The sequence below is a fragment of the Mobula hypostoma genome, chromosome 8, assembly GCF_963921235.1.
Source record: "Mobula hypostoma chromosome 8, sMobHyp1.1, whole genome shotgun sequence".
NCBI classification, from domain to species: domain Eukaryota; kingdom Metazoa; phylum Chordata; class Chondrichthyes; order Myliobatiformes; family Myliobatidae; genus Mobula; species Mobula hypostoma.
In genome coordinates, this window is record NC_086104.1 from 118,453,568 (window position 1) to 118,481,499 (window position 27,932).

The 27,932-nt window shown below is 46.2% G+C and overlaps 1 protein-coding gene across 1 annotated transcript; it reads right to left on the bottom strand.

Annotated features, from left to right (window-relative positions):
* Positions 1 to 26,326, bottom strand: LOC134350218 (uncharacterized). Its single transcript, XM_063055218.1, has 5 exons — positions 26,100 to 26,326; positions 8,879 to 9,229; positions 7,405 to 7,674; positions 1,641 to 1,756; positions 1 to 756 (listed from the first exon to the last, which is right to left on the bottom strand). Exons 1-5 carry the CDS (start codon positions 26,188 to 26,190, stop codon positions 724 to 726), a joined length of 861 nt encoding a protein of 286 aa, XP_062911288.1. The 5' UTR covers positions 26,191 to 26,326; the 3' UTR covers positions 1 to 723.
* Positions 26,327 to 27,932: the final 1,606 nt, after the last annotated feature.

Below are 27,932 nucleotides of genomic sequence, written 5' to 3' on the forward strand. Positions count from 1 at the left end.
TTCTTTTTTATCTTTACGTCAGGAGAATAAGTTATGTACCGTGGTTAATATGACTATAATTTCGGTGACTGTAATTTCAAAGCAGTTCTATAGACAAGAAGAACATAGCTAGTTTTTCTCTTTTCTCAATGGGAGATGTTGTGGTAATTGAAGAATTACTCCTCTACCAGTCAGTTACCAACTACCACATGGGAGGAGTTCACATACTGTACAAGCAGTGTTATCAAAATCATTGAGCTAAATAACCTGCATGCTGCCATCTGACTGTCCATCTCCGCACTCTCCTTCATTAACGGAACAGCAGTCAGACATACTTGGACAGCTTCCACAGAGAGACTCAGCACCCCGAAGGGCCTGATCCTGAGCTATGGCTGGTCGCACGCTGAAACAATGATGTTGCTTCTCTCTGTGTTGTCAGTGCCTGAGCCATTGAATACTGTCAGGGTAGTAGTTGCTTTCTCCGTGTGCCCAGTGTTCTGTAGGTAATGCCACGTGGAGTTGACTCCATAACTGACCAGCAGCTTATCCCCACAATAAATAACTATCTAGAGACAGAATATCCACCAGCAACATCTCGCATTGGATGGGCCTCACTCAGAAGCCTCTTCCCTGACATCTGGCACATTGTTTGTCCTCCACCTGGTGTGACGGTGGACACCTCAGAAAACACCTCACAAGGAAAACTATTCTTCAGCAGACTGTGGATGAATGTCGACCTTTGGCTTATATCACTGCCCTGTTCATCCTCTTCTTAACCTACAGAGGAAACAATGAGATAGGTATCACCACGACTCCGGGATGGGATACTCCACCCAACTATTCCCACTCACATTCTATTCAGCCTCCCTCCTCCCCACTCTCAGGAGCCCCACAAAATCCTCTGAGTGCCACCCCTTCGCTCTGGAATCAATGACACTTTCTCACTTCCCTCCAAGAGCAAATGGGCTGAGTGTAGGTTTGCAAGAAAATCCGCATGGACATGTTGGGCAATGGGCCCCTAACTGTAAAATGTCACCACTCGTGTTGCGCATCCATCTGCATCCAGCCCTGCACCAACATTCACTTCACCACCTTTCCCTTTCCCTACCCCACTCTTCCTCTCTCTCTCTCTCTCACACACACAATCACTCTTACCTCTTCTCTTTCCTTCCCTCTTTCTCACACTTCTGCTACCTCGCCCCCTCCCTCGTCACCTTCAATCTGTCTCTCACTCTTCCTCACACTTCCACCAACTTCCCCACTGTCTCTCCCAACTTTACACTCTCTAGTTCCTCTATCTCTTCTCTTCCCAACCTCTTACTTCTCCCACCCTTCTCACTCTTTAACCTCTCCTCTTTCTCTCAATCTCCTGTCCTCCCTTTCTCCAGTCCTCTTTTCCCGTCTCTCTTTCTTCTCCTTCTCCATCAGTCCCTCTCTCCTTCCCTCCCTTTCTCTCCACAGTTCTCTCTCCCTCTCTCCCTTCCTCCCTCAATTTTCCATCTCTCTCACTCATTTTCTTTGGCTTTCCCTCCCTCCTTTACGACACCACTGAGCTGTGAGCATCCTTTGCGCGTTCTGTTACATTCAATGTGGATGTCATTGCGTCACAGGACACTGCAACGCCCTACATGTTCCCTGGGCTCTCAGGAAACTTCACTCACCCACACAATGATCCCAATGAGCAGCAGCACGGGGAGGACCATCAATATCAGCCAGGCAAGGTGCTTCCCTCCCTTCGGACCAGGCTCTTGTCGGCAAAATGGAAAGTCTTCAGATTCTGAAATGATAAAGATAACATCTTTAAAAATCTCAGTCACATTCTCGTCCTCACAACAGATTCTGAAGATGCTGGAAATCAGAAGTAACACTTCTTTCCTTCAGCCCTTTACCTTTTCCAGATATCAGCTCCCAGCTACTCACTTTATCTCCTTTCCCTCGGCAGTCCATCACCTAACAGCTGCCAGCATGTACTCCTCCCCCTCGTCCCACCTTCTTGACTCTTCCCCTTTCCTTTCCAGTCCTGATGAAGGGTCTCAGCCCAAAACATCAGCACTTTATTCCTCTCTATAGGTGCTGCCTGGCATGTGATTTCATCTACTAATTTGTGTGTGTTGCTCATTCTGCTACTGTGCCTTTGTCCTGTTCTCTCACTCTTCACCCCCTTCACAGTGACTGATGAACCTACCCACCACACACATCATTAATATGTGGGTTCTTGAAGTAGATGAATAGGTTATTACTGTAGAACATCTGGCCAAAGGGCCCTTTCTGTGCTGTATTGTTCTATGTTCTAACTGTACAAACTGTTGATTCATTAAGAGATTCGGTGAAATGCTAACATGGCTGTAGAAGAATTTAAATTAAATGTGATACCTATTACTGAAGTAAGCAAGTTATCCAATCACCAGGTGTAAACAAATTCAAATTTAGTTTATGATTTCATTGTGAAGGAGGGGATCAATGCTAATGCTGAAGTGGAAAATCATTGATAATATAGTGGTGACATGAAGAACACTGATGTGACGTAGAAGGTGATGATGATGTCATGGCAATGTGAAGGAAGAAGAAGAAGAAAGCCCTTAACCCCGAGGGGAGTCATGGGGACACCGTCGTGACGGCGTTTCTTCAGCAGTCTTGCTTATTTTTATGAGGCCAAGTTGCTAGCTCGACGCTCAACCCAGCAGGGATGGAAAGCGTGCAAGCGAGCCGGCTTGATTCGCACTCGGGAGCCTTCGGTCCGAAGGCTGATGCCACTACGCCACCAGCCAGCTGATGTAAAGTAAGGAACTTCCATATTTCATCTTTTCCCTCCTAATGATTCATTTACTTACTCTCTGTAGGATTTTAAAAGCTTCCCAATCCTCTGTCTTCCACTACATTTTGCTTTGTTGTATGCCCTCTCTTTTGCTTTTACTGTACTTTGTCAGCCACGATTGCACTATTTTGCTATTTGAGTATTTATTCGTTTTTGGAATACATCTATCATGCACCTTCCTCATATTTTCTAGAAACTCAAGCCATTGCTGTTCTGCTGTCATTCCTGCCAGCATCCACTTCCAATTTACTTTGGCCAACTCCTCTCTCACACCACTGTAATTTCCTTTTCTCCACTGAAATACTGCTACGTCAGACTCTACTTTCTCCCTTTCAAATTTCAAGTTGAACTGCCTCATAAGGGTCATGTTACCTTAACTTCTCTAATCACCTGCGGTTCATTACATAACGGGCAATCGAGTATAGCTGATCCCTTAGTAGGCTCAACGACAAACTGCTACAAAAAAGTATCTCGTAGGCATTCAACAAACTCACTTCCTTGGGTCACTTCTGAATAGGTCATATCTCCCCTAGAAGAGATCCCAATGATCCATGAACCTGAAACCCTGCTCCCTGCACCAGATTTCCAGTCACGCATTAGTAGCCAACTCATCCTGTTTCTACCCTCACTGGCCCGTGGCACATGCAGCAATACAGAAATTACTACTCTGGAGTTCTGCTTTTCAAATTTCTGCCTCGTTCTCTGAAGTCTCTCTTCATAACCTCTTTGTTTTCTATCCTATGTCATTAATACGGACATGTACCAAGATATCTGGCTGCTCTCCTTCAAAATGTTTTGAACATGATATGGACCTCCGTGACTATAGCACCTAGGAGGCAACATACCATTCGTGTGTCCCAGTCATGTACGCAGAATATCCTGACTATTGAGTCAGACTATTGACTATCACTATGCTCCCCTCTTCTCCCTCTTTCCATTCTGCACCTCAGACCCATGCTCAGTGCCAGTAACATGGTCTCTCTATCATTCACCTGGGATGTCATCCCCCACAACAGTATCCAAAATGGTACATTATTCAGGGGAATGGTCACGGCATTGTGCTGCGCTAATTGCCTATTTCCCCATTTCTCCCGACAGTTTCCCAGCTATTTCCCTCCTGCAACTTCGGGGTGACTCCTTCCCTGTTACTCTGATCAAATATCTCTTCACTCTCCCATATAAGCCGAAGGTCATCCAGCTGCTGCTGCAGATCCCTAACACGGTATTCAATGAGCTGCAGCTGGATACTCTTCACGCAGATGTAGTTTCCCGGAAGACTGCGTCTCCCAGGACTCCAACATCTGGCATGAAGAACACTGAACAGCCATTTACTACACTAGGAACAGTAAGAGAGAGAGAGAAGGGAAGCTTAGCAGTAACAGCACCCGATATGTACAGTATCACACTGTCTGTGAAACATCCCTGGCTATACTTCACCCGGCCTATACATCAGTCAGTCTCTTCAAAATCACTTAGTCTACATATCATTACCCGGTCTAGACATCGTCACGCAGTATATATATACAGGTATATATCATCATCCAGTCTATACACCACCACCCAGTATATACGTCATCGTCAGCCCATACATCGCTCCCCGGTCTATAAAACATTGCATCGTTGTCACATTTCACAAAGACCATGTTAGTGCCTATGGAACACTACCCGCCTACTTGTCCAGTGATTCCGCCTGTGCCCTCCCCACATCCCCAGCCCTTGACACTGTCCTTTTTATCTCTTTAAGTCTCTCAGCAGAGAGTGGGTGCGGTTGACAGGCTTCTTTTTCCACAGATTTTGCTTCTGTTCTTAGATCAACTGGTTCATTATTCAGCAGTGCAAGTGATCCTGGCGAATGACAGCTTAACGCAGAACAGGCTATTGTGTTGGAATATGGCAACGTAAAGAAACAGGCAGCTGGAACTTTTAATAAACTTTGGGAGTGATCATTCCCCAAACGAGATATAATTCAATTCAATTCAATTCAAATCAAGTTTAATTGTCATTTAACCATTAATGAATACTCATTCATATCGCCAAACGAGACAGCGTTACCTCGGGGTCAAGATGAAAAGATATCACCAACAGTCACCTACAGTACGCACACACAAGATGCCAATAAGGTAATAAGCGTCCCGACACCCACCACATCCCCCACCCACCCACAACACACCTCGCGTCACCGTTACTTGATGCAGACAAGTAAGTCCATTTCTCGCCCTGACGCTCGACTCCCGCTACGCGAATCCTTGGCTTTGAGGCCCAGTGCTTGCATATACCAGCACATATAGATTAGTAAAAACACAACCAGTCAAATATTCATGTATATAGTTCAGACCGCTCAAACCATTTTAAATCCTCAGTCGCCACAACTGCATTACGCCGCCCCCGGCTCGGACGTCTCTCCTCCGGCGGCTGGAAAGCAAGCGACAGCACAGCTCGACGCCCGAGTCCAATGAGTGCCGCTAAAAAATCTGCATTCGGCCAAAGAGAGTTTGTCTTCTGTCCAGCAAAACGCTGAGAGGGCAACTGCAACTCCGTTCTACACACGGTGCCACATCACCCCCAGTGAAGCACAACGGCGTGGTCCCATCACGCCGAGCGGCTACAAACAGGCAACAACGTGACTTCAGGCCTAGTCCTCGCAACGACCGAGGACTAGGCCCCCTCGATCTGGCCCTGCTCGCATCCAATAATCAGCGAAACGCCTTGCGGCATACGAGAGGAACAAAGTCCAAAGGGGTCTTACGATCACAAGAAAAGCGACCATGACGGTCACTCGCTAGTTGACTGCAAACCTCAGTCGACTCGGACTGCAGCACGTTGCGTAGCTTGCAATCATCAGATGTACGTTGAAATAGGACGGTGGCAACTTTTGTTTACCCCGTAAAAGCTGCTGCGATCAGTCGCGGGACACTACGGTAAGTAAGAGAAGATTTTGTTGGGACGTTAACGCTGATCTCTGCATCCTCACTGGCCACGGGATTAGTCCCAGAAGATTAAAGGATGTCAATTATTGACCAGTGAGTCTACATCACTCATGGGAATCTAAAGGAGAGACGTGCTTCGGGACTGGATTTCCGAGCATTTGTGAAAGCGTAGTCTAATTATGGATAGTCATCCATGCGTTGTGAGTGGCAGGTCGTGCCTAACGAGCCTGATCGACATTTCCGAGGAAATACTAAACAATTTGAAGAAGGTAGGCTCGTGCATTTGGTGTAGATGGATCGCATATTCGATACTGATAAGGCTTTTGATAATTCTCCACGTGGAAGATTCATCTAGGAGGTCATCAGGCATGAGATTCTTGAAAAGGTGAGAGCCTAGATGCAGAATTCCCTTGCTCACAGAAGGTCTCGGTTTCTTGGACTCCTGCTTGGATTAAAGAACTCGATTTATGAGGAAAGAATGAGTGAACATTTGCTTTGGAGCACGATGAAGGACGAGAGGCAGCCTGATAGATCTCTATAAGATTATAAGAGGCATGTAGGCAGTGGACTATTGATGGCTGTTTGCCAGGGCAGAAATCGTTCATACAAGAAGATGTCATTTTAAAGAGAATAGGGGAAAGATTAGAGGAGATGTCAGAGTTATTTATTTTAAATAGAGAATAGTGGGTACCTGCAAAGTACTGTTGGCGATGGTGGTAGAAGCTGGTACATTAGTGTCATTTAGATAGGCACATGGGAAATTGATAAGTGGAGGGTCGTGCGCTGTGTAAGTGGGGAAGTTAGACTAATGGTAGAGTGGGTTAAAAGGATGGTAGATTATCGAGAAATGTCGAGCTCATGCTGTGTAGGACTGTTCAACGTTCTGTATTTTTATTTTCATGCAACAGACACAAAAAATGCTGGTGAACGCAGCAGGCCAGGCAGCATCTATAGGGAGAGGTACAGTGGACATTTCGGGCCGAGACCCTTTGTAGTTAGTCCTGACGAAGGGTCTCGGCCCGAAACGTCGACTGTACCTCTTCCTATAGATGCTGCCTGGCCTGCTGCGTTCACCAGCATTTTTTGTGTGTGTTGCTTGAAATTCCAGCATCTGCAGATTTCCTCGTGTTTGCGTTTTATTTTCATTCTGTTGTTTCAGATTCTTTTGCATTTTAATTTTCAACGCACTTCCCTTCGTAGCCACAGACACTATTTACACTGCTCTCCCCCACCGGGTCCAATCTGAGTATCATTCAAGCGTTTTATCCAATCGGTACCTTTTGCTCCTCCTTATCCAGCTGTCCCAACCTGTCCGCCATCCCTCTTTCATCTGGTCCCAATCGCCGCCTTCTACCCGATCAAATTTCTTAATCTGCGGCCCTGTGTTTCCTCCAATCATCACCACCCAAAGGTCTCCTTACATACTCATGCTTCCTGCTCCTGACCCCTTCCGCCAATCAATCCTCTTCTCACCCCGTTCCACCTATACACTGCCAGACCAGGCTCGCCTCTGTAAACAATCCATCTCTGCTCGCTACCCTCAGTCCTTTGAAGGCTCTGGGCCCGATACGTTATTCTGAAGCTGCTTAACTGCTGAGGTCCTACAGTAGTTGTCCTTGTCACGGTTCGCAAAGTCTGCGGTCAGTTTTGTTTCCATTGAATCGTCCTCAACGTACTACTTACCGGAAACATTGAAAAGTTTCTTCTCCACTTTGGCATCATTGTAAACAACACATGTGTACACGTGGCAGTCAGAAGACTCGAATTCAAGAATGGTTAGGACACTGCTGTTTGCTGACATCACATACTTGCTGCTGTGGGCGATAGTCTCGTTGCTTGTAGTCCAGTTAAATATTGGGTCCGTTCCTTCTGAGACCTTACATGCCAGGGTAAGGTTGGTCTGTCGATCGATCTTTTCCCAGTGGGGTACGATAGTGACGTTAAACACAGGTACTAAAAATAGCAGATTTAAAATTGAAATCATAAGCGATCATGCAAATACTAGTAATCCTAAACAATGACCACAAAATGCCAAACGAAATCATCAGGTCTGGCATCTGGAAAGGAATAAAATGTCGAGGTTTCGAACCAAGATGCTGATTTAAAATCAAAACATGGGCGGATGACGGGAAATTGGAGAATACAATCAATCTCAATCTCTCCCTCTCTTTCTCTCTCTCCCCCCCCTTTCCCTCTTTCCCTCTCCCTCTCCCTCTCAATCTCCCTGCCCCTCCCCGCAACCCCACCCTCGTCCCCAAGACCGGTCACAGTCTGCAGATATTTATTTTATCTCTTCTCGGGTGCTAACTGACCAGCGGAGTGTGTGCCTTTTCTATCTTTCTTCCTGAAGCAGTGATAATCGAAAGTAGGGAAATACTGCTGGGGTTAATAAAATTTTGAGAGGCATTTTCCATACTGTTGAATATAGAGGCCATGCATTTAAGGTGATAGACGGGAAATTAAAGGATGTGTGTGAGGCAATTTTTTTTTCTACACGCAAAGAATGGTGCGTGCGTGGAATCCGCTGCTAGCGGTGGTGGCGAAGGGAAATACGACAAAGGTGCTGAGACAGACACATGAAGGGCAATGAGACACCGAAATATAGATCATCTGTCAGCAGATGAGATTACTTTAATTTGGAATAGTTGTCAGCAGAGACATCAAGGCCGAAGGGCCTGTCCTGTGTTTTACTGTTATTTGTTCTACGAGTGCTACAGTTCCCCATGGCCACTCGTTTCGTGAAACGTTCGGACGTCCCCTCGGTCTGCTTTCTTTCGCTTAGCTTGCACTAATGTCCTGTTTCTGTTTATTATGAAATGTGAATTATGTAGCATTTATGTTAATTTAAGTTCATGTTAATTTCCTATTGTGCCTCTTCCTTTCTAGTCCTGATGAATGACCTCGGTCCTGTTTATTCCCTTCCATGGACGCTATCTGACATGCTGAGTTCATCCAGCATGGTGTGTGTGTGTGTGTGTGTGTGTGTGTGTGTGTGTCTGAGTGTTGTATGTTAACTGATGCTTACTATGTTTGTAATATACTGTGATTATGCAGAAAAGGAGGTCATCGCATTAATTTACTGGATGTGCAGGCCCATGTCAATGGATATGATCTGAACAAAAAAAACTTCAACATGACTCGTATGTTAATCACTTACCGTAGAGTTTTCCGGTGAAGTGCACTGTGCCGATTTCACCAGAATTTAACGTAATCTTGAGCTCATAATCGCCGCTGTCCTTTGGCGTGAGTTTTGTGAGTGTTAACGTTATGCTGTCTGCTTGCATTGCGCACCATCCTCGACCCGTGTACCTCGAGTAGCTTGCTGTCTCAACCTGGTCCGGCAAACAATCGACAATTCTCTGACGCTCTCCATTCTTTTTAGCCCAGAAAGCCGAGGCAATGGTGTCTCCCTGGGTAATATTAATGTCAGCTGCGATGGTGAAGTTGCGGCCTTCGATAACGAAGAAGTCGCGCTGCTGCGACTCGATCTGGACCCCGGCGTCCACATCTGGGGAAAAACGGTCAAAGTTCAAAGTACATTTGTGCTCAAAGTATCTATTCGGTATACAGAGAAGATTTGTCTTCATTCAGGCAGCGACAATAACAAAGAAAAATAATAGAACCCGTTTAAAGAAAAGAAACGCACGCAACAAGGCCCTCAAACACCTGATGTGTGGGGGGAAAAGAACTTATCATGCACACAGTAAAAAGTAAACTAATTACAGTGACCCCGAAAGTGAGGCGACAACCACATAGCCGTTGAGGCGAGTGAAGCCGGTCCAGGAACCTGGTGGCTGCAGGACACAGCGAGAGAATCAATTGAGAACTGAAACGCCTTGTTCAATTCGGGAAAATAGTTTTTTAAAAAGGGTAACAATAACGCAGCAAACATGAACTGCATAGTCCTCGAGGTGAGTCCACATCTTCGGAGCGTGTTCAGCGCTGACGCGAGTGAACCTGTGCAGTAACCCGATATCTGCAGGGCATCAGGTGCTCCGGAAAGCGGCTGCATGGGCCCCAAGACTCATGAACCTTCCGACCGTTGACATCAGCGAGAAGAGATGGATGAATCGCAGGCAGTCGGCATTGAAATCCTGTTTCCCGCTCTCGTTCTGGAGGATTTTAATCTTACTCGACGCTTTAAACTGCGTGTGTGTCATGGACCCAGTCATATGTTAGTGCCCAGCCATTAGCAACCGGCCCACCCTCCACTCTCATCCGCCCAGAGTTACTCAGGAAACAGCAGAAGTGACGGACCGTTTATTCGACTCAAAGATACATCCTTAAAATGGAAGATATAGGCTGAAATTGATCGCAGTTCAAAAGAAGAAGAAGAAGAAGAAGTATATTTAAAAGATTATTTGGTAGTTTGTCAACTGTCTGCAAGATCTCGCCCCATGGGTCGCTGATCCCATTCCGTTCTGCCAAACTTTCACTATGTTCTAACCTTCAGCCGCACACGGGTTAGGGCTAGCCAGACAATTAATCCACTGACCCCGCACGCCTGCATTTTGCCACGTAGAGCTGGGAGGGGGCGGCTTTTTTCCACATTTCCACTGGACCCCAAAGTAGTCACTTCCATACTCCCAGATTCCAGTGAAAAAATACAAACATTTGCTCCAAGCAACACACACAAAAAAATGCTGGTGAACGCAGAGGGCAGGCAGCATCTATAGGAAAAGGTACGGTCGACGTTTCGGGCCGAGACCTTCGTCAGGACTAACTGAAAGAAGAGATAGTAAGAGATTTGAAATTGGGAGGGGAGGGGGATATCCGAAATGATGCAGAAGACAGGAGGGGGAGGGGTGGAGCTAGAAGCTGGAAAGTTGATTGGCAAAAGTGACACAAGGCTGGAGAAGGGAAAGGATCATGGGACGGGAGGCTTAGGGAGAAAGAAAAGGGGAGGGGAGAAGCCCAGAGGATGGGCAAGGAGTATAGTGAGAAGGACAGTGGGAGAAAAAGGAGAGATAGAAAAAAAATATTAATAAATAACGGATGGGGTACGAAGGGTAGTTGGGGCATTAGCGGAAGTTAGAGAAGTCAATTTCCATGCCATCAGGTTAGAGGCTACCCAGATGGAATATAAGGTGTTGTTCCTCCAAACTGAGTGTGGCATCTTGACAGTAGAGGAGGCCAGGGAAAGCAGGATCTCCCAGTGGCCACACATATTAATTCCACGTCCCATTCCCATTCTGATATGTCAATCACGGCCTCGTCTACTGTCAAGATGAAGCCACACTCGAGTTGGAGGAACAACACCTTATATTCAGCCTGGGTAGCCTCCAACCTGATGGCATGAACACTGATTTCTCTAACTTCTGTTAATGCCCCACCTCCCCTTTGTACCTCATCCGATATTTATTTATTTATTATTATTATTATTATTATTATTATTATTATTATTATTATTTTCTCTCTCTCTCCTTTTTCTCCCACTGTCCCTCTCACCATACTCCTTGCCCATCCTCTGGGCTTCCCCCTTCCAACTTTCTTTCTCCCTAGGCCTCCCGTCCCTTGATCCTCTCTCCGTTCTCCAGCCTCGTGTCCTTTTTGCCAGTCAACTTTCCAGATCTTAGCTCCATCCCTCCCCCTCCTGTCTTCTCCTATCATTTCTGATCTCCCCTCCCCCTACCACTTTCAAGTCTCTCACTATCTCTTGTTTCAGTTAGTCCTCAAGAAGGGTCTCGTCCCGAAACGTCGACTGTATCTCTTCCTATAGATGCTGCCTAGCCTGCTACGTTCACCGGCATTTTGTGTGTGTGTTGCTTGAAATTCCAGCATCTGCAGATTTCCTCGTGTTTGCGTTTTTAAATATTTGCTCCAGTTTACTTTATCTTCTTGATTTTAATTATGGGTCAGTTATATCGTTTTTAAATTTCCATATAAAGTACATTAACCCAACCTGAATGCTTGCAGCTATTTTTGAGTAAAAACCTTCGTGAGCCAATCTGGGACATGGCATAGCGCCTGGGATTCCCGGAGCGCAGACGCTGCACTTGACGAAATCTGGTAGAAGCCAACAAAGTCGTTCCGTCTTGTTGTTCCTCTGTCAATTTTCAGAATCTGCCTTGGCAATTCAAGTGTTCCTGCAAATGTTTCTTAAACATTGACAAACGTTTACCTCGACCAACGGGTCTTGCATCGCATTCCAGACTCCAACCACCCAGCGACTGTTTAAAAAGTCCTCTCATACACTTTTCTAAATATCTTCCCTTACGTTATTTCTACAGTATGTCCAATCAATTTAAGTTGTGGTATTTGCTCTTCTTATCTTCTGAAAACTGCTCCCTTATACAGGGAAATTGTGCTCAACCATTCAAGTTTCTCTCCATAAATGAAATCCTACATCTTAGGCAACGTCCTGAAGAATCTCCTCGATGTCCTCTATAGTACAGTCTCCTCCTTCCCATAGTGAGGCGAACAGAACTGGACACAGTAATGTAGGCGCTCATTGTACACAGGAATCCAGTTACGTGCTGCACACAAAACTCCAAAAGTGGTCTGTACACCAAAATCCAAATATGTACGGTACACAGGGGTCCAGATGCGAACTACTCATAGGACCCCATTGTGGGTTGCACACAGTATGGAACAGATGTGGGCTGCATGTACTGTTCCAGGTGAGGGCTAGATACAGGACATCATATTTAGGCTCGGCACGTGATTCCAGAGTTGGGCCAGCCAGTGTGGTATAAAACAATGTCACATCCTCCTTGCTCTCTATCCCTCAGCTAATGAAAACAGAAATTATACCTGCCTTCTTCTTCTTTTATCCTCCTTATCCATCCTCTGGAGTCCTGTCATTCATTCTGAACATCCTACATTTATTATGAAAGTGCAGCACCTCTCAGCATTCAGGACAAAGTTGTTATGATTTACATACTGGATTTAAAGAGAAAGGTTGTATAGGCTAGATCTTCGCAAACACGAGGAAACCTGAAGATGCTGGAATTTCAAGCAACACACATAAAAATTGCTGGTGAACGCAGCAGGCCAGACAGCATCTATAGGAAGTGGTCGACTGTACCGCTTTCTATAGATGCTGCCTGGCCTGCTGCTTTCACCACCAATTTTTATGTGTGTAAGCTAGATCTTCCTTCTTCGGAACATCGGGCTGTATTTTTTGAAATTATATGATTTTGAAATTATGAGAGAAAAGTGGACTGTAACAAGGCTTTTCTTTATATGATGTAGTGGAGTCCAAAACTTGGGATCAGAGGTTTAGGGTAAGAGGGAAAAGTTCTAAATTTTTCCTGGGGTGAGGCAGCCTTTGTACCAGAGGACAATTAATATATGCCTCGACCACCACGTCTTCCATCGCATTCCAGACTCCAACCACCCAGCGACTGCTTAAAAAGTTTGAAAAGTTGCCTGCCATAGGAGGTGGTGGGGGTAAGTACAATGTTATCACTTAAGAAGCACTTGTAAAGATATATGGCGAGTAGGGGGTCGAGGGATATGGAGCGAACGCAGATAATCAGGAACAGTTTGATTAGCATGGACTAGTTGGGCCAGAGATCATGTATTGCTCTGGTCTGTTGCATTGCTCTGTGACACTGTCTTTCTAAACTGCATCTGACATCTCTCTGTCCAAATGACGGATATCTCAAGACTCTCGCCTTCAGTATCAACACCGCCCACAATTTTCTTGTCATTTGCAAATGTACTAATCATACATCTTACGATAACCTCGGAATTACTGATGTTCACAACCACTGTAAATAACTCAATACCAATCGGTATAAGTATAACCGGTCAGACACTCTTACAACCGTCCGTCCACCATCTAGTTCTGCAACCGATTGGTTAGAAGATGTTGGGGGTCCAATTAGCAATTTGTCCTGGATCCCATGAACCCCAAAACTCTGAGCCAGTCTCCCAGAGGTCCCATTGCCAAAGGCTTCAGTGGGGTCGATGTAGACTAGAGTTGTCGAATGAGAATTAGACACCACACATTGCCCTAGCTGGTGAGTGGCTGAGAAGAGAATCGTGACAGTTCTGAGAAGTTGATAGTGCCTGTGATAGTGAATGCAGTGCAAGCCGATTGACCACTCCTACCACGTAAGGAGACGTGAGAAAGTGGGGAAGTGGGCGGAATACTTGAAGGAACTGGTCTTAGTAACTCCTCGATGATTTCAAATTTCCAGTTGCAGAGGATCATTTCCTGGAATAGTATTTACTTCGTGAGTTCCAAGTGGTGACCACGCTCTACTGGGAGAGAAAGAGCCGTTCACATCTCCTCTAACTGTTCCCTTACCTTATGCCTATGTCCCCTACATTTATACTTTTATACTTTATACTTTATTGTCGCCAAACAACTAGTACTAGAACGTACAATCATCACAGCGATATTTGAATCTGCGCTTCACACTCCCTGAATTACAAATATTAAATATTAAAAATATTAAAAATAGTTAAAATTAGTAAATATTAAAAATTTAAATTATAAATCATAAATAGAAAATAGAAAAATGGGAGGTAAGGTAGTAATGAATGAATTTACCACTTCTATTCTCTACCATAGGTAGGTCTTGTGCGTTCCGTGCCCCTTTCCTTGGACCACAGGCGCCCCAACACAAGCTTAGTATTCAAATTCATTGAGTTATCACTTGTACATCGAACGCCACAGTGAAATGTACAGTTTACGTTAACAACCGACACAACTTAGGGATATGCTGGAAGCAGCCCTGAAGTGTCGCCTCAGATTCTGGTGGCAACATTGCATGCACAACATACTGGACAGAATAAGACTGAACACATGCCACAAAACAACACACACCTATTCACAGAGTGTCCTCCCATCCCACGACAAGCTTCCAGCCTCCAGTCTTTGGCCACTGGCTTCGACGTTCAACTTCCAACAGACATTCGGGCTTCGAACTTCGGTATTGTCAACCGGACTGGCAGCTGACGAGAGCCCGAACTCGGTGCTAGACTAATGATAGGCCCTCGTGGACTCTCATGTCTCCTGATCGCTGGCCCTCGAGCGAAGAACGGGGTCCTGGACTGCAGATATCCTTCGTCACCCGGCCACGCCGCTTGTCCCCGAGCGCGGGGCAACTCGCACCTGCGTCTCGGTGCTCGAGGGGCGCGAGCTCGCTGCACAGGCTTCACCGCAGTATGCATGAGGACTGGGTCCAGAGGGACTTCCTGGACCTCATATGAAATATATTTTTTACTTTTCTCCCCCATGGAGATCATTTCCATGGCGCAAAGTGTTATTCAACGAAGATAAAACCATTGGAATAAAACTGAGACATCTAAAAGTGACGATGCAACCATCAGTGATTCTGTTGACTGTGTATACAAGAGTGACGGCGTTGACTGCGTTACCAAGAGAAGCAGGTTGCAACTAGGAAGCACTGTGCTGGCATTTGCGTAACATGCCTGATTAACGCACAGGAGCGCAGGTAGCTGCAGAGGGGTGGCCAATCACTATACCGGGCACGCATAAATACTAGCTGGTTGTTATTTTGTACTATTTATCTGTTGCGTTACTGACAATAATTCTATGTGTTTGGCTGTTCTACTGCCGCAAAACCACAAATTTCACATAATATAAAACTGTGATGATAAGTTTGACAAACCTGAATCTGATTCCGTTTCTAATGTTTTCATTTAATGACATATGTACCTTAATTGTATTCCGTTACCATTTTCTTTACATTTCTTCCTCATTCTTAAAATAGGATTATAGAAATGTTGAGCTTTATCTAACACTGCAGTTCACAAGGCAAAGCAGCATGACAGAGAATGTAGCAGAGCGTGTGGTCGTGTTCTGTTACCGAGCAGTGGAGATACTCTCAGTGGAGCTACCCTGAGGCGGCCCTGCTGACGTTTGCAATGTCGCTTAATTTTATTCCTTTTGTGAATCCGTTAACGACGACAATGCGGAGGGGCGGATATACATGGAATAGAGGTGAGTGTGAGGAAAGGAATGCGAGAGCGGAGGGGATTGGAAGTGATGTGAGATAGTTGAAGACAGAGTTAGGAAGGACAGGTGGAGAGCTAGGAGTTCAACGTATGGAGGAAGAAGCCAGGGGAGGGTTAAGATTTGGTCGAGGAGAGGCACGAAGGTACTCAGAAGAAAATAGATCTTTTGAGTTGAGGCAGATGGGGTGTCCGCAGTAGTGATGAAATTTCAGAAGATACGAGTCGAGGAGGTGAAACGGGAAGTGCGGAGGAGCAGTGGAGTAGGAGGGCTGAGCGGGGAAGTGGGAGAAATGAGGATAACGTCTTCGGGAGGAGGTACAGTTGAATCTGCACCTGACTTCAAAAAACTAATTAGGTCCCCGGACAGAGGTGAAAGGGGAAGGTTCAGGGACAGGTATTGCAGCCCATCAGGTTTCAGACGAAAGTGCCTGGGGAATGGGAGGTGGGGATAATGGACTTGAAAGTGACGGATTAAAAGAGCCCCTCCATGTGAGACAAAGATTCTCCTGCACTTTCCCCCTATCCGATCTGGTTTGTTGTGCTCTTGCGGTGCTCGCAGCCACGTTGGCGAAACCAAGCACAGACCAGGAACGAAAACATCCTGGCTCCATCCAGCACGGGCATCTTTCCTTACCATTCCCACATCGACCCTTTCATCCTTGGCATCATCCACAGCCAGAATAACCCATAACACACACTGGAGGAACAGCCCCTCACGTTTCCCCTGGGGTAGGAGGTGCTTACAAGTCAGCACCATGAATAAAATTTCCACATTCAGGTACCTCAAAGTACACTCTTTTCCTTTCAGCTCGCGAGGCTCGGATTCAGACATAATTCTTCCCGCCTTTAACTACCTACACTCCTCTCCTCATTTCACCTCTTGCCCGCTCTCCCCCACACATCTACTTCTCAGCACTCTACTCCTTTTCCAACCTCGCCTCCAATCCTCGGACTTCCTTCACTGCCCCGTTATTCTCTGACACCCCACCAACCTCTCCTCAAAGCTACTATACTCCCGTCTTCCCTGTCACAGACGCTCCGCTTGCCAAATTCCATCAGGTCCCCGATACATGGTTTCTTTTCCCGGCCATATATGTCGCGATTGCCCATCATCAACGCTCTACATCTTCTACGTACTCTCGGCCCCCGTCAACTGTTCCCATCTATCTAGCACCTTCGCTCATCTGTTTCTGATCCCACTACTGCAGCTCTCTGGTATCTTCACCTCCACCTCCCAACATCTGCCCCCTTCGCTACCGTCTGCTCCCCACCCAACTCCGTCTATTCATAAACCCCTCCTCGCCTATGTCTCGCCAGACTATAGCACAATGCTGCTCCTCCTGGAGGCTACGACCGTCCTCTTCCTCCATTTTTTTTTTCTTCTCTCTCTTTTATTCCCGAATCTAGCATCTGCCATCCCCATGTCTCTCCGGAAATTGGAATATGTTAGGTAGATGTCACAAAGGTGTGCGGGGAGCGGATCCAGATGCAAGACACAAACACGTGTTGTGAGGTTAACTAAATTGAGTTTATTGCTCGTTAAAAGGAGAGCAAAGCAGAAGCGAGCATAACGTAATGGACAAGGACTCAAGCGCTGGACTAGGCTGGGACAGGATTCGAAACGCATACCCCGGAGCCAGGACGGAATACTTGAAGCCTCCGGAACCAGGAACTTTTCTTATTCACGGAACAGGCTCAAACACAGGACATAAAACACACTAAGCCGGGCATTCTCCTTAGACAAAGAACGGTCGGGACTCTTCTTATTCATCGGACAGACTCAGACACGGGACGTAAAACCGAGCCGGCAATCCTCCTTAGACACAGGATGGAGTCGGGACCTTTCTTGATACCAGGTCAGGACCCTTTCAGGGTACAGGGCCAGTACCCCTTTTAGACGCAGGAGATGGATACGGAGACCACCCAACGATGGACAGTACAGTACTATAACTGGGCACAAGTACGCTCCAAGCAGTGGCGAGCTCTTGACTCACCCGGACTGGTTTACTTTGACTGACCGGCTCTGGCAAGGGAATGGTGCTTGCTGGTACTTGCTTCGGGAGGAGAGTAGGCTTGCTCCAGCCGGATGACATTGGCTCACACTACTTTCGGTGACGTCGTAACGCTCATCCGCCGAACGGCTGAAAGCCGGAGACTATAAACTACCGGTTAAGCCGAAAGTAAATTGCCTCTAAGCATCATGCCGAGGGACACGGGAAAACAGGGAACCAAAGGGAAACAGGGAGTCAACGGTCCGGATCGTAACGCAAACAAAGTAAATTTAAAGGGAACCCGATCCGGACCATGACGGTAGAATAAGGATGATGATTGAAATGCAGAGGAATGGAGTGTTGAGGAGAGCAGGATTCAGTGTAGGAAGAGCGGAGGGTGAAATACGGATAATGGGGTTTGCAAAAAAGACTATTTTGATATGGCATGGGAGAAAGAAAGACAGGTGGGAAGAGATTGGGTTTTCGGTCAGCCATAATTGATAGTGTGGCTTTGGAAAGGAAGCCTGTAATGAAAAGCGGAGAAGAATTGTTTATCCTTTCTGGTAGAACGCCACTGCAACACCCTGACTGTACAATCCCCCTCGCCCGGTCTCCTGACAAACTGCAACCAACATTCTCACTGGGGGTAGAAATGATAGATCACTTCCATCCAGTCCTCACACATATCTATCAGCTTCCGTAAACACAAAATACTCTGAAGATGCTGGGGTCAAAGCAACACGCACAACACGCTTGAGGAACTCAGCAGGTCGGGCAGCACCCGTGGAAACGAACAGTCAACGTTTCGGACGAAGGGTCTCGGCCCGAAACGTTGACTGTTCGTTTTCACGGATTCTGCCCGAGCTGCTGAGTTCCTCCAGCGTGTTGTGCATGTTGCTTCTACCAGCTTCCGCCTGAACCTTCCAACACGTGCACAGAGCTGGCGAGGCTGCACGGAATCTTCACGCACTGCGTAAGCGCGCAAAGTCCTTCTCCAGTTGTTAGACTGGATCCAGATCCTCTCGGCCACAAGAACACTGTCATACTGCTGTCAGGGGGTGAGGCGGTGACTTTTCCAACGACAGACTATTTTCACTGAGTCACTCAGGTTCAGATCTTTCACTACTGTAAACTCTTTCCAGGCTCTGTGAATGCAAGGTCAAAGATCACAATTATGAGAGACAGCTGTCTGAAATTCCTGACGAATTTCTGTTTGAATCCGTTTTATCGAGAGTCATGGAGTTACGCCGCACATAATCTGCCCCTTCGGCCATGCAGCTAAGAATCTCATTAAAGCCAGACGCAATTGCCTGCTTATGGCGCGTTTCCTCTAAACCTTTCCTATCCACGTACATGTTTTAAATATTGTTCATGTACCTGCTTCAACCACGCCTTTGGCAACTCGTTCCATATACGGACCAAGAAAATCCTTCAGGTCCCCTTTAAAACTTTCCCATCGCACCTTCAACCTAAACCCGCTCGTTTTTGGCTCATTTTTCCATTTATCCTATCTATGCCCCATGTCAGTATAACAGCTGTATACATACAAGTGGCAGTCTCCAGCGCTCTAAAGAATGAACACCAAGCCAATCCATTCTCTTCCTATTGCACAAGCCCTCATGTCGCGGCAACATTTAAGATTCCTCTTTGTATCCTTTCCCGTTTCATGACATATTTCATGTCACAAGGTCAGGAAACCTGAAAGCTGCTCCAGGTGACTTCTTACTGACTGCAGCATAGCGTCCCAACTCCTATACTCAAGTGCGCTGGCTAGGGTAGTCAAGTGTGCCAAACTATCTCGTTACCACACCATTTCAAGGATAGTCTTGCCAGGGCTCTACTGTTCTTTGTGAAAGACTTCTCAAAACTGCAGTGGCTCGCGTTAGCAGAGTGCGTTACTCACTAGAAACGAATCCATGTCTTCCAAATATGGGCATCCTGACTGTATTAGCACTACCCCTTATCATCCCACACAGCCTACAGGGCCCCTGACCACTTCTCAGTCTTTCCGTTCCTCTGTCTGGCTCTGGAGCCAGAACCGTTTCCTTGGTCCTCAACCTCAATTCTGCTGATCTCTGAATTCAATAGATCATAGAGCATTGAAAAGTAAAACACGGGTTCGGACCATAATTTGTACCGACCTACATAAGCCGACTCCACGATCTATCTTCCCATCCGCACTTATACAGCCCATAACATTCCATCCATTTCTCTTTCATCCATGTGCCATTTAAGAGGCTCTTAAAATACTCCAGTCAGTTTATCTACTACTATCTCACTCGACAGTGCACACCAGGCACTAACGATCCCCCATGTAAAGACCTGACCTCTGACGTCTCTCCCAATCTTTCCTCCATTCGCTTTACATAAATGTCGTCTGGTATTGGCAAATCACACTTTGCCCTTTCAGCAGCTCCATAAAGGTTCCACACGCATTTCTATCTCTCCAATTATGTGTGGGTAGGTTAGTACGTTTGTAGATGATGCAAATATTGGTGGAGTTGTGGAGGGTGAAGAGGGTCGTCAGGGGATCCAGTGGGATACAAATCAGTTACAGATATGGTGGTGAAAAGGAAAGAAGAATTCAATCTCTGCAAGGCAATATGTATCTGGAACTCGTTAGCAGATTAGCCCATCCTACTGCGGTAGGAAACATGAGGAAGTGGACGGAATACTTGGAGGAACCAGTTTCAGTAATTTTTCAATGATTTCAAATTTCCAGTTGCAGAGGATCATTTCCTGGGATAATATTTACCTCGTGAATTCCATGTGGCAACCACAGTGTACTGTGAGTGAAGTGTCCGTTCACATCTCCACTAACCGTTTCCTTGCCAAAAAACTATGTTCCCTGCATTTACCCTTCTATTCTCTACCAGAGGTAAGTCTTGAGCTTTCCGTGCACCTCTCCTTGGACTACCGGCGAACCCCAACACCAGCTTCATGTTCATTACTTTATCACATGTACATCGATGCATACAGCAAAATGTGTAGCTTGTGTTAACGACCAACGCAACTTAGGGATGTGCTGGAATCAGCCCTCATATGTCGCCATACAAATTGGTGCCATCATTGCATGCACAACATACTCGGTACACATGCCGCAAAACACCACCCACCCATAAATAGAGAGTCCACCCATCCCTGGGCAGGCCTCCAGCCTCCAGTCTTTGGCCATTAGCACTCGATGTCCGACTTCCAATAGACATTCTGGCTTCGATTTCCGGTACCGACTGACTGGCAGCAGCCCAGAGCCCGAATACCCATACCACAATCCCTCTCGCTCACTCTCCTGACAAACTGCATTCTCGCTGTGGGGAGAAGTGACATATCACTTCTACCCAGTCCACACACATGTCCACCCAGTTTAAGCCTGAACCTTCCGACACGAGCACAGAGCTGATGAGGCTGCACGGAATCTTCACTCACTGCGCAAGAGGAGAAGAAAGAACAGCGCACAGAGTCCTTCTTCGGTTGTTAGACTGGATCCAGGTCCTCTCGGCCAGACGGACACTGTCATGGTGTTGCCAGTGGTTGAAGCCGGCTAATTTCCGACGCTAAGCAATTTTCACTGCTCACTCAGATTCAGTTCTTTCGCCACTGTAAACACGCTGGCGTATGATCAATCACTCTTTCCGGGCTCAGAGAATGAGAAAGCGCAATCAGATATTCCTGGCGAATTTCTGTTTGAATCAATTTTAACCTAGAGTCACAGAGTTACGCAGCACATAAACTGTCCCTTCGCCCATGCCACCGAGATTTTCATTCAAGCCAGACACATACGCTCGCTTATGGCATGTTTTACTCTAAAACTTTCCTATACATGTACCTGTTTCAACTGTTGTTCATGTACCTGCTTCAACCACTACCTCTGGTACCTCAGTCAATATACGGACCAAGAAAATCCTTGCCTTTCAGGTCTCCTGTGAACCTTTCCCTTCGCACCTTCAACCTAGGCCCCTCGAGCCCCTCGGCAGGAGGAGTATCGGTGCGTCAGGGATGCAAAATCAAAAACGGTAGCAAATACAGCACTCAAAGTGTTGTATCTCAATGCACGGAGTGTCGAGTGTGATATTGTGGGTATCACTGAAACGCGGCTGAAGTGTGGTTGTAGTTTGAAGCTGAATGTCCAAGCTTACGCGTTGCATCGGAGGGATTGGAAGGTACGCAGATGGGATGGCCTGGCTCTGCTGTTAAAGAATGGCATAAAATCACTAGAAAAGTGTGACATAGGATCGGCAGATGTTTGATCCTCGTGGGTTCAGTTAAGAAACAGGAAGGACCCTGATGTTAGTTATATACAGGCCTCCTAACGGTAGCTGGAACGTGTACCACAGATTGCAACGGTAAATAATAAAGGCGTGTCAAAACGGCAATATTTTGATAGCCATGTGAGATTTCAATTTGCAAATCGATTGGGAAAATTATTATAACAGATTTTAAGACAGTGAGTTTGTTGAATGCCTACGAGATAGATTTTTAGAGCAGTTTGTCGTTGAGCATAGTAGGAGTAAAGTAATGAAACGGAGGTGATCAGTGAGCGAAAGGTAAAAGAACCCTTAGGAGACAATGATCAGAATATGAATGAGTTCAACGTGAAATTTGATAGGGAGAAAGTAAAGTCTGACGTAGCTTTGACTTCAGTGGAGTAAAAGAAATTACAGTGATCTGAAAGAGGAGTTGACCAAAGTAAATTGGAAGGTGATGCTGGCAGGGATGACAGCAGAGCAGCAATGGCGTGAGTTTCTGGGGAAAAAAATAGGCAGGTGCAGGATAGATGTATTCCAAAATCGAAGGCATACTCAAATAACAAAATAGTACAACCGTGGATGACAAGGGAAGTCAAAGCTAATGTAAAAGCAAAAGATGGGACATACAACAAAGCAAAATTTAGCGAGAATATAGACGATTGGGAAGCTGTTAAACCCTACAGAAAGCAACTAAAAGAATCATTAGGAGGGAAAATAAAATATAAAAGCAAGCTAGCAAACAATAATCAAAGTGGATAGTGAAAACTTTTTCAAGTTTGTAAAAAATAAAAGAGAGTCGAGAATAGATATCGGACCGCTAGAAAATGAGGCTGGAGAAATAATAACAGGCAAAAGGGAGAGGGCAGCTAAACTAAATTAGTACTGTATTTTGAATCAGTCTTCACTGTGGAGGATACGAGCTGTGTGCCAGATTTTGAAGAGTGTGAGGTAAGAGAAGTGAATGCAGTTACTATAACAAGGGTGAAGGTGCTCAAAGAAGCTGAAAGACCTAAGGGTATATAAGTCACCCGGACCAGACGAACTGCATTATAGGGTTGGGAAAGAGGTAAAGGAAGAGATTGTGGAGCCATTAGTAATGACCTTTCAAAAATCATTGGACTCTGACATTGTGCCGGAGGACTGGAAACTCGCAACTGTCACTCCACTCTTTACAAAAGGAGGAAGGCAGCAAAAAGAAAATTATAGACCAGTTAGTCTGATTTCAGTGGTTGAGAAGATGTTGGAGCCAATTATTCAGTGAGGTTATGGAATAACCTGCCAACGTAGGTCAAGATAGGACAAAGGCAGCATGGTTTCCTTCGGGGAAAATCTTGTCTGACGAACCTGTTGGAATTCTTTCAGGAGATTACAAGTAAGATAGATAAAGGAGATGCAGAGGATGTTGTATATTTGGACTTTCAGAGGACCTTTAACAAGGTGCCATACATGAGACTGTTTTACCAAGTTAGGATCCCGTGGTATTACCGGGAAAATTGTTGGCATGGTTAGAGCATTAGCTGATTGGTAGGAAGCAGCGAGTGAGAATACAAGGATGCCAGTGTTAGTGGTGTTCCACAGTGGTCGGTGTTGGGACTGCTTATTTTTATGCTGTATATCAATGATTTAGCTGATGGAATAGATAGATTTGTTTCAAAGTTTGCAGATGATACAAAGATTGGTGGATGGGCAGGTAGAGTTGAGGAAACAGGCAGGCTGCAGAATGGCAGATTAGGAGAATGGGGAAGAAATGGCAAATGGCCATTAACTTCGGTAGAAAAAAAAATAAATGAGCAGACTACTTTTTAAGCGGGAAGAAAATCCAGAAATCTAAGATGCAAAGGATTCGGGAGTCCTTGTGCAGAAGAACCTGAAGGCTAACTTGCTATTTGAGTCGTTTGAGAGGAAGGCAAACGCAATGCTGACTTTCATTTCAAAAGGTCTAGAATACAAGAGTAAGGATAGGTTGCTAAGGCTTCATAAAGCTCTCATGAGGTCTCCCCTTGAGTATTGTGTACAGTTTTGGGCTCCACATCTAAGACAAGTTATGCTGGCATTGGAGAGGGTTGAGAATAGATTCACAAGGATGATTCCGGGAATGAAAGGGTTATGTACAGTACTATTTACAATCATCCTATGTCTTTGCACTGTACTGCTACCGCAAAACAAAAGCTTTCATATAATATGAGTCAGTAATGAAAAGCTTCACAAACCTGATTCTGATCCCGATTCCCATTCCAGTGTTGTCAAATAATGATAGACATTTTTAATTGTTCTTTGCTGCCTTTGTTTTTTTTTCTACATTTCTTCCTCATTCCTAAAATAGCATCATCGAAATGTTGAGCCTTACCTAGCAGTTTACAGGGCAAAACAGTTTGACAGAGAATGTAGCAGAGCGTGTTCTAATGTTTTGTTACAGAGCAGCGGAGATGCTCTGAATATCTTACGTTATCCCTCAGGCAGCCCTGCTGATGTTTGCAATGTCGCTTTATATTATTCCTTTTATACATCCGTTAACGACGACAATAAGCTAGGGGGAACATAGAAAAAAGGTGAGTGGCAGAAAGGCGAGAGCGGAGGGGCAGGTCAGGTGGAAAGTTGGAATGTCACGGCATGGAGGAGGAAGCCAGAGGACGGTTGGGTTTTGATAGAGGAGAGTCGGGAATGTAAGCCAGAGGAGAAGAGATATTTTGAGTTGATTCGGGTGGGGTGTCCGGGGTAGTGACGAAAGTTCAGAGGATGGAAATCGGGGAATTGAAAGGGGAAGTGCTGAGGAGCGGTGTAAGTGGGAGGGATGAACGGGCGAGGGGGTAATTGAGAATAGAAGTATGGGGAGGAGGTACAGGTGAATCTGTGCCTGACCTGGAAGAACTAATTAGGTCCCCAGACCGAAGTAAAAGGGGAGGTTCACGGCATTACAGCTCATCAGGTTTCAATCGAAAATACCTGGAGAATGGGAGTGAGGGGAAAGGTAGGGAGGGTGAGCTTGAAAGTGACGTATGAAGAGAGCCGCTAGATGGAAGACAAAGATTCGCCTGCGTCTTTCCCCACATCCGACCTAGTTTGGTCTGTGCTCTTGCAGCGGTCTACTCCATGGCGAGGAATCCAAGAACAGACCAGACAACAAAACATCCTGGCTCCATCCAGCATGGACACTCTAAACTCCCCTCACCAATTGTACAACAACAACCGCCCCCCAACCCCCATCCTCGGCATCATCCACTGCTAGGATGACCCACAATATACACTGGAGGAACAGCCCCTCGGGTTTCCCCTGGGCTGGGGGTTCTAGGACTCGGCACCGTGAGTAAAGTATCCACGTTTAGGTAACCCACGAACCCTCTTTTTCTTTCATCCCACTTCCATATGAGGCACAGATTCATACATACATCTTCTCGCCTTTAACTGCTCTCCTCATTTCCCCTCTGGTCCGCTCTCTCCTCCCATATCTATTTCTCCGTAGCATTCCTCTCCTTTTCACTTCCCTGCTCCAATCTTTCCCTGCCCTTTTTTCCCTGATACACCACTACCCTCTCCTCAAATGCACTCTACTTCCGTCCTCTCAGTCACAGACACTTGCCTTGCCAAAGTCCCCCTGATTATCGATACATAGATAATTTCTACTGCCCATCAGGTCGCATTTTCCCATCGCCCACACATTTTATTCTTTACGTACCCTCAACCCGTCAACTATTATCATCAGCCCATCTTCTTCCCTCATCTGGTCCTGATCCCAGCACCTGCAGCTCTTTGTTCTCTGCACATCCACCTCCTAACTTCTGCCGTTTTTTGCCACCCTCCCCTCCGTCCATTCATAAACTCCTCCTCGCCTACCTCTTGCTAGACCATACCACAACGTTGCTCCTTAATGAGGGGTCGACCGTCCTCTTTCTCCAGGTATTTTTCTCCTCTCCCTTTTGCTCCCTGATCCAGCATCTGCCATCCCCGTGTATCTCAGGACAATAGAGAGTGTTGGAGTCGAGGAAGGGTGACAGCAAAGGGTGCAGAGGAACAGCTGTTGGAGGAGAACAGCAGGATGGGGTTTACAATCCCTCTCGCCCGATCTCCTGACAAACTGTAACAAACATTCTCACTCTGGTGAGAAGTGACAAATCACTTCCACCCATTTCAAGCACCCGTCCACACAGCGTACACCGAACCTTCCGACACGAGCACAGAGCTGGTGAACCTGCACGAAATCTTCACTCACTGTGCAAGAGGAGAAGAAAGACCAGCGTGCAGACCCCTTCTTCGATTTTTAGACTTGATCCAGGTCCTCTCGGCCACAAGGACACTGTCATGGTGCTGCCAGCGGGTGAGACCAGGCAATTTTCACTGCGTCACTCAGGTTTAGTTCCTTCGCTACAGTAAACGCACTGGCGTATGAGCATTCACTCCAGGCTTAAAGAATGCAAGGTCAAAGACACAAGTATGAGGAAGCGCAGTCTGAAATTCCTGGCAAATTTCTGTTCTGAATCAAAGCGCACCTTTAGTTTTATTTCCAGTCACGGGGTTACGCAGCACAGAAACTGGCCCTTCGGCCCAAATCATCCATGCAACCAGAATTTCCGTCTAAACGAGACCCATCTGCCCGCCTGTGGTGCATGTTCCTCCAAAACAGTGATTCCCAACCGGTGTTGGGGGGAGTGCAGTTATATGTACAAAAGGGGCGTTGGGGGAAATAGAAATCGTCGCAAGGCACTAGTCCTGACGGACAGCAGAGCATGTGGCTCCCAAACACATGGATAAGGCACACAGGAAGAACCATAGCACTGCAGCCGGTGAGCACTCGTCGTCACAACTTGCCTGACACTCGGCAATCTCATCCGACTACATTACTGGGGATGTATACGTTAGCAGCCAGAGTACACAACAGTTCCCTTTGACTCGCAGCAGCGAACGAGTTCATGTAATTTAACATTTATTAAGTCAACTCCCTCAACCTTCTCTGCAGATGTACGGAAAACAGGTCGCGCAGCAATTCAGCGCAAGCGAGAACCAAACGGTGAAATAGAGCCAATCTGTGAACCTGCCGACCCCAAGGATTCCACTTGAGGTGTTCAAAGTGACCTCAGCTTCTTGTAGTCATAGTCATACTTTATTGATCCCGAGGGAAATTGGTTTTCGTTACAGTTGCACCAACCAAGAATAGAGTATAAATATAGCAATATAAAACCATAAATAATTAAATAGTAATATGTAAATTATGCCAGGAAATAAGTCCAGGACCAGCCTATTGGCTCAGGTGTCTGACCCTCCAAGGGAGGAGTTGTAAAGTCTGATGGTAACAGGCAGGAATCACTTCCTATGACGCTCTGTGCTGCATCTCGGAGGAATGAGTCTCTGGCTGAATGTAATCCTGTGCCCAACCAGTACATTATGTAGTGGATGGGAGACATTGTCCAAGATGGCATGCAACTTAGACAGCATCCTCTTTTCAGACACCACCGTCAGAGAGTCAATTTCCATCCCCACAACATCACTGGCCTTACGGATGAGTTTGTTGATTCTGTTGGTGTCTGGTACCCTCAGCCTGCTTCCCCAGCTAACAACAGCAAACATGATAGCACTGGCCAGCACGGACACGTAGAACATCCTCAGCATCGTCCGACAGATGTTAAAGGACCTCAGTCTCCTCAGGAAATAGAGACGGCTCTGACCCTTCTTGTAGACAGCCTCAGTGTTCTTTGACTAGTCCAGGTTATTGTCAATTCGTATCCCCAGGTATTTGTAATCCTCCATCATGTCCACACTGACCCCCTGGATGGACGGTCAAGAACCATGTTTGGGAATTATGAGTCCTTACCTGATTGGTCAATCGCGCTAACGAGAATAATGCAAAGGTACCTACCGAAACAGCAGCTCTATCACGACTAACATTCAAATTCCAATCTGAAGCCTTGTCAACGTAATTTTCGCCGTTGCGGTTGTCTTAATCTTCGCCTCGCCGTTCCTTTGCATCCTGCTAGCATCATTCCATCCGTGACAACTCACTGCCGTCGTCAACATCCGATAGGCATTCCCAATTTGTGCTAATTTATTA

Excerpts from the sequence above, each read along its gene's own strand:
- LOC134350218 (XM_063055218.1), bottom strand. The coding sequence starts at position 26,190 with ATGACAGTGTCCTTGTGGCCGAGAGGACCTGGATCAAGTCTAAAAATC. Across the intron at positions 9,230-26,099 it reads CTTTCTTCTCCTCTTGCACA|ATGTGGACGCCGGGGTCCAG; the intron begins GTGAGTGAAGAT and ends GTTTTTCCCCAG. Across the intron at positions 7,675-8,878 it reads CTTCACCGGAAAACTCTACG|TACCTGTGTTTAACGTCACT; the intron begins GTAAGTGATTAA and ends TGCTATTTTTAG.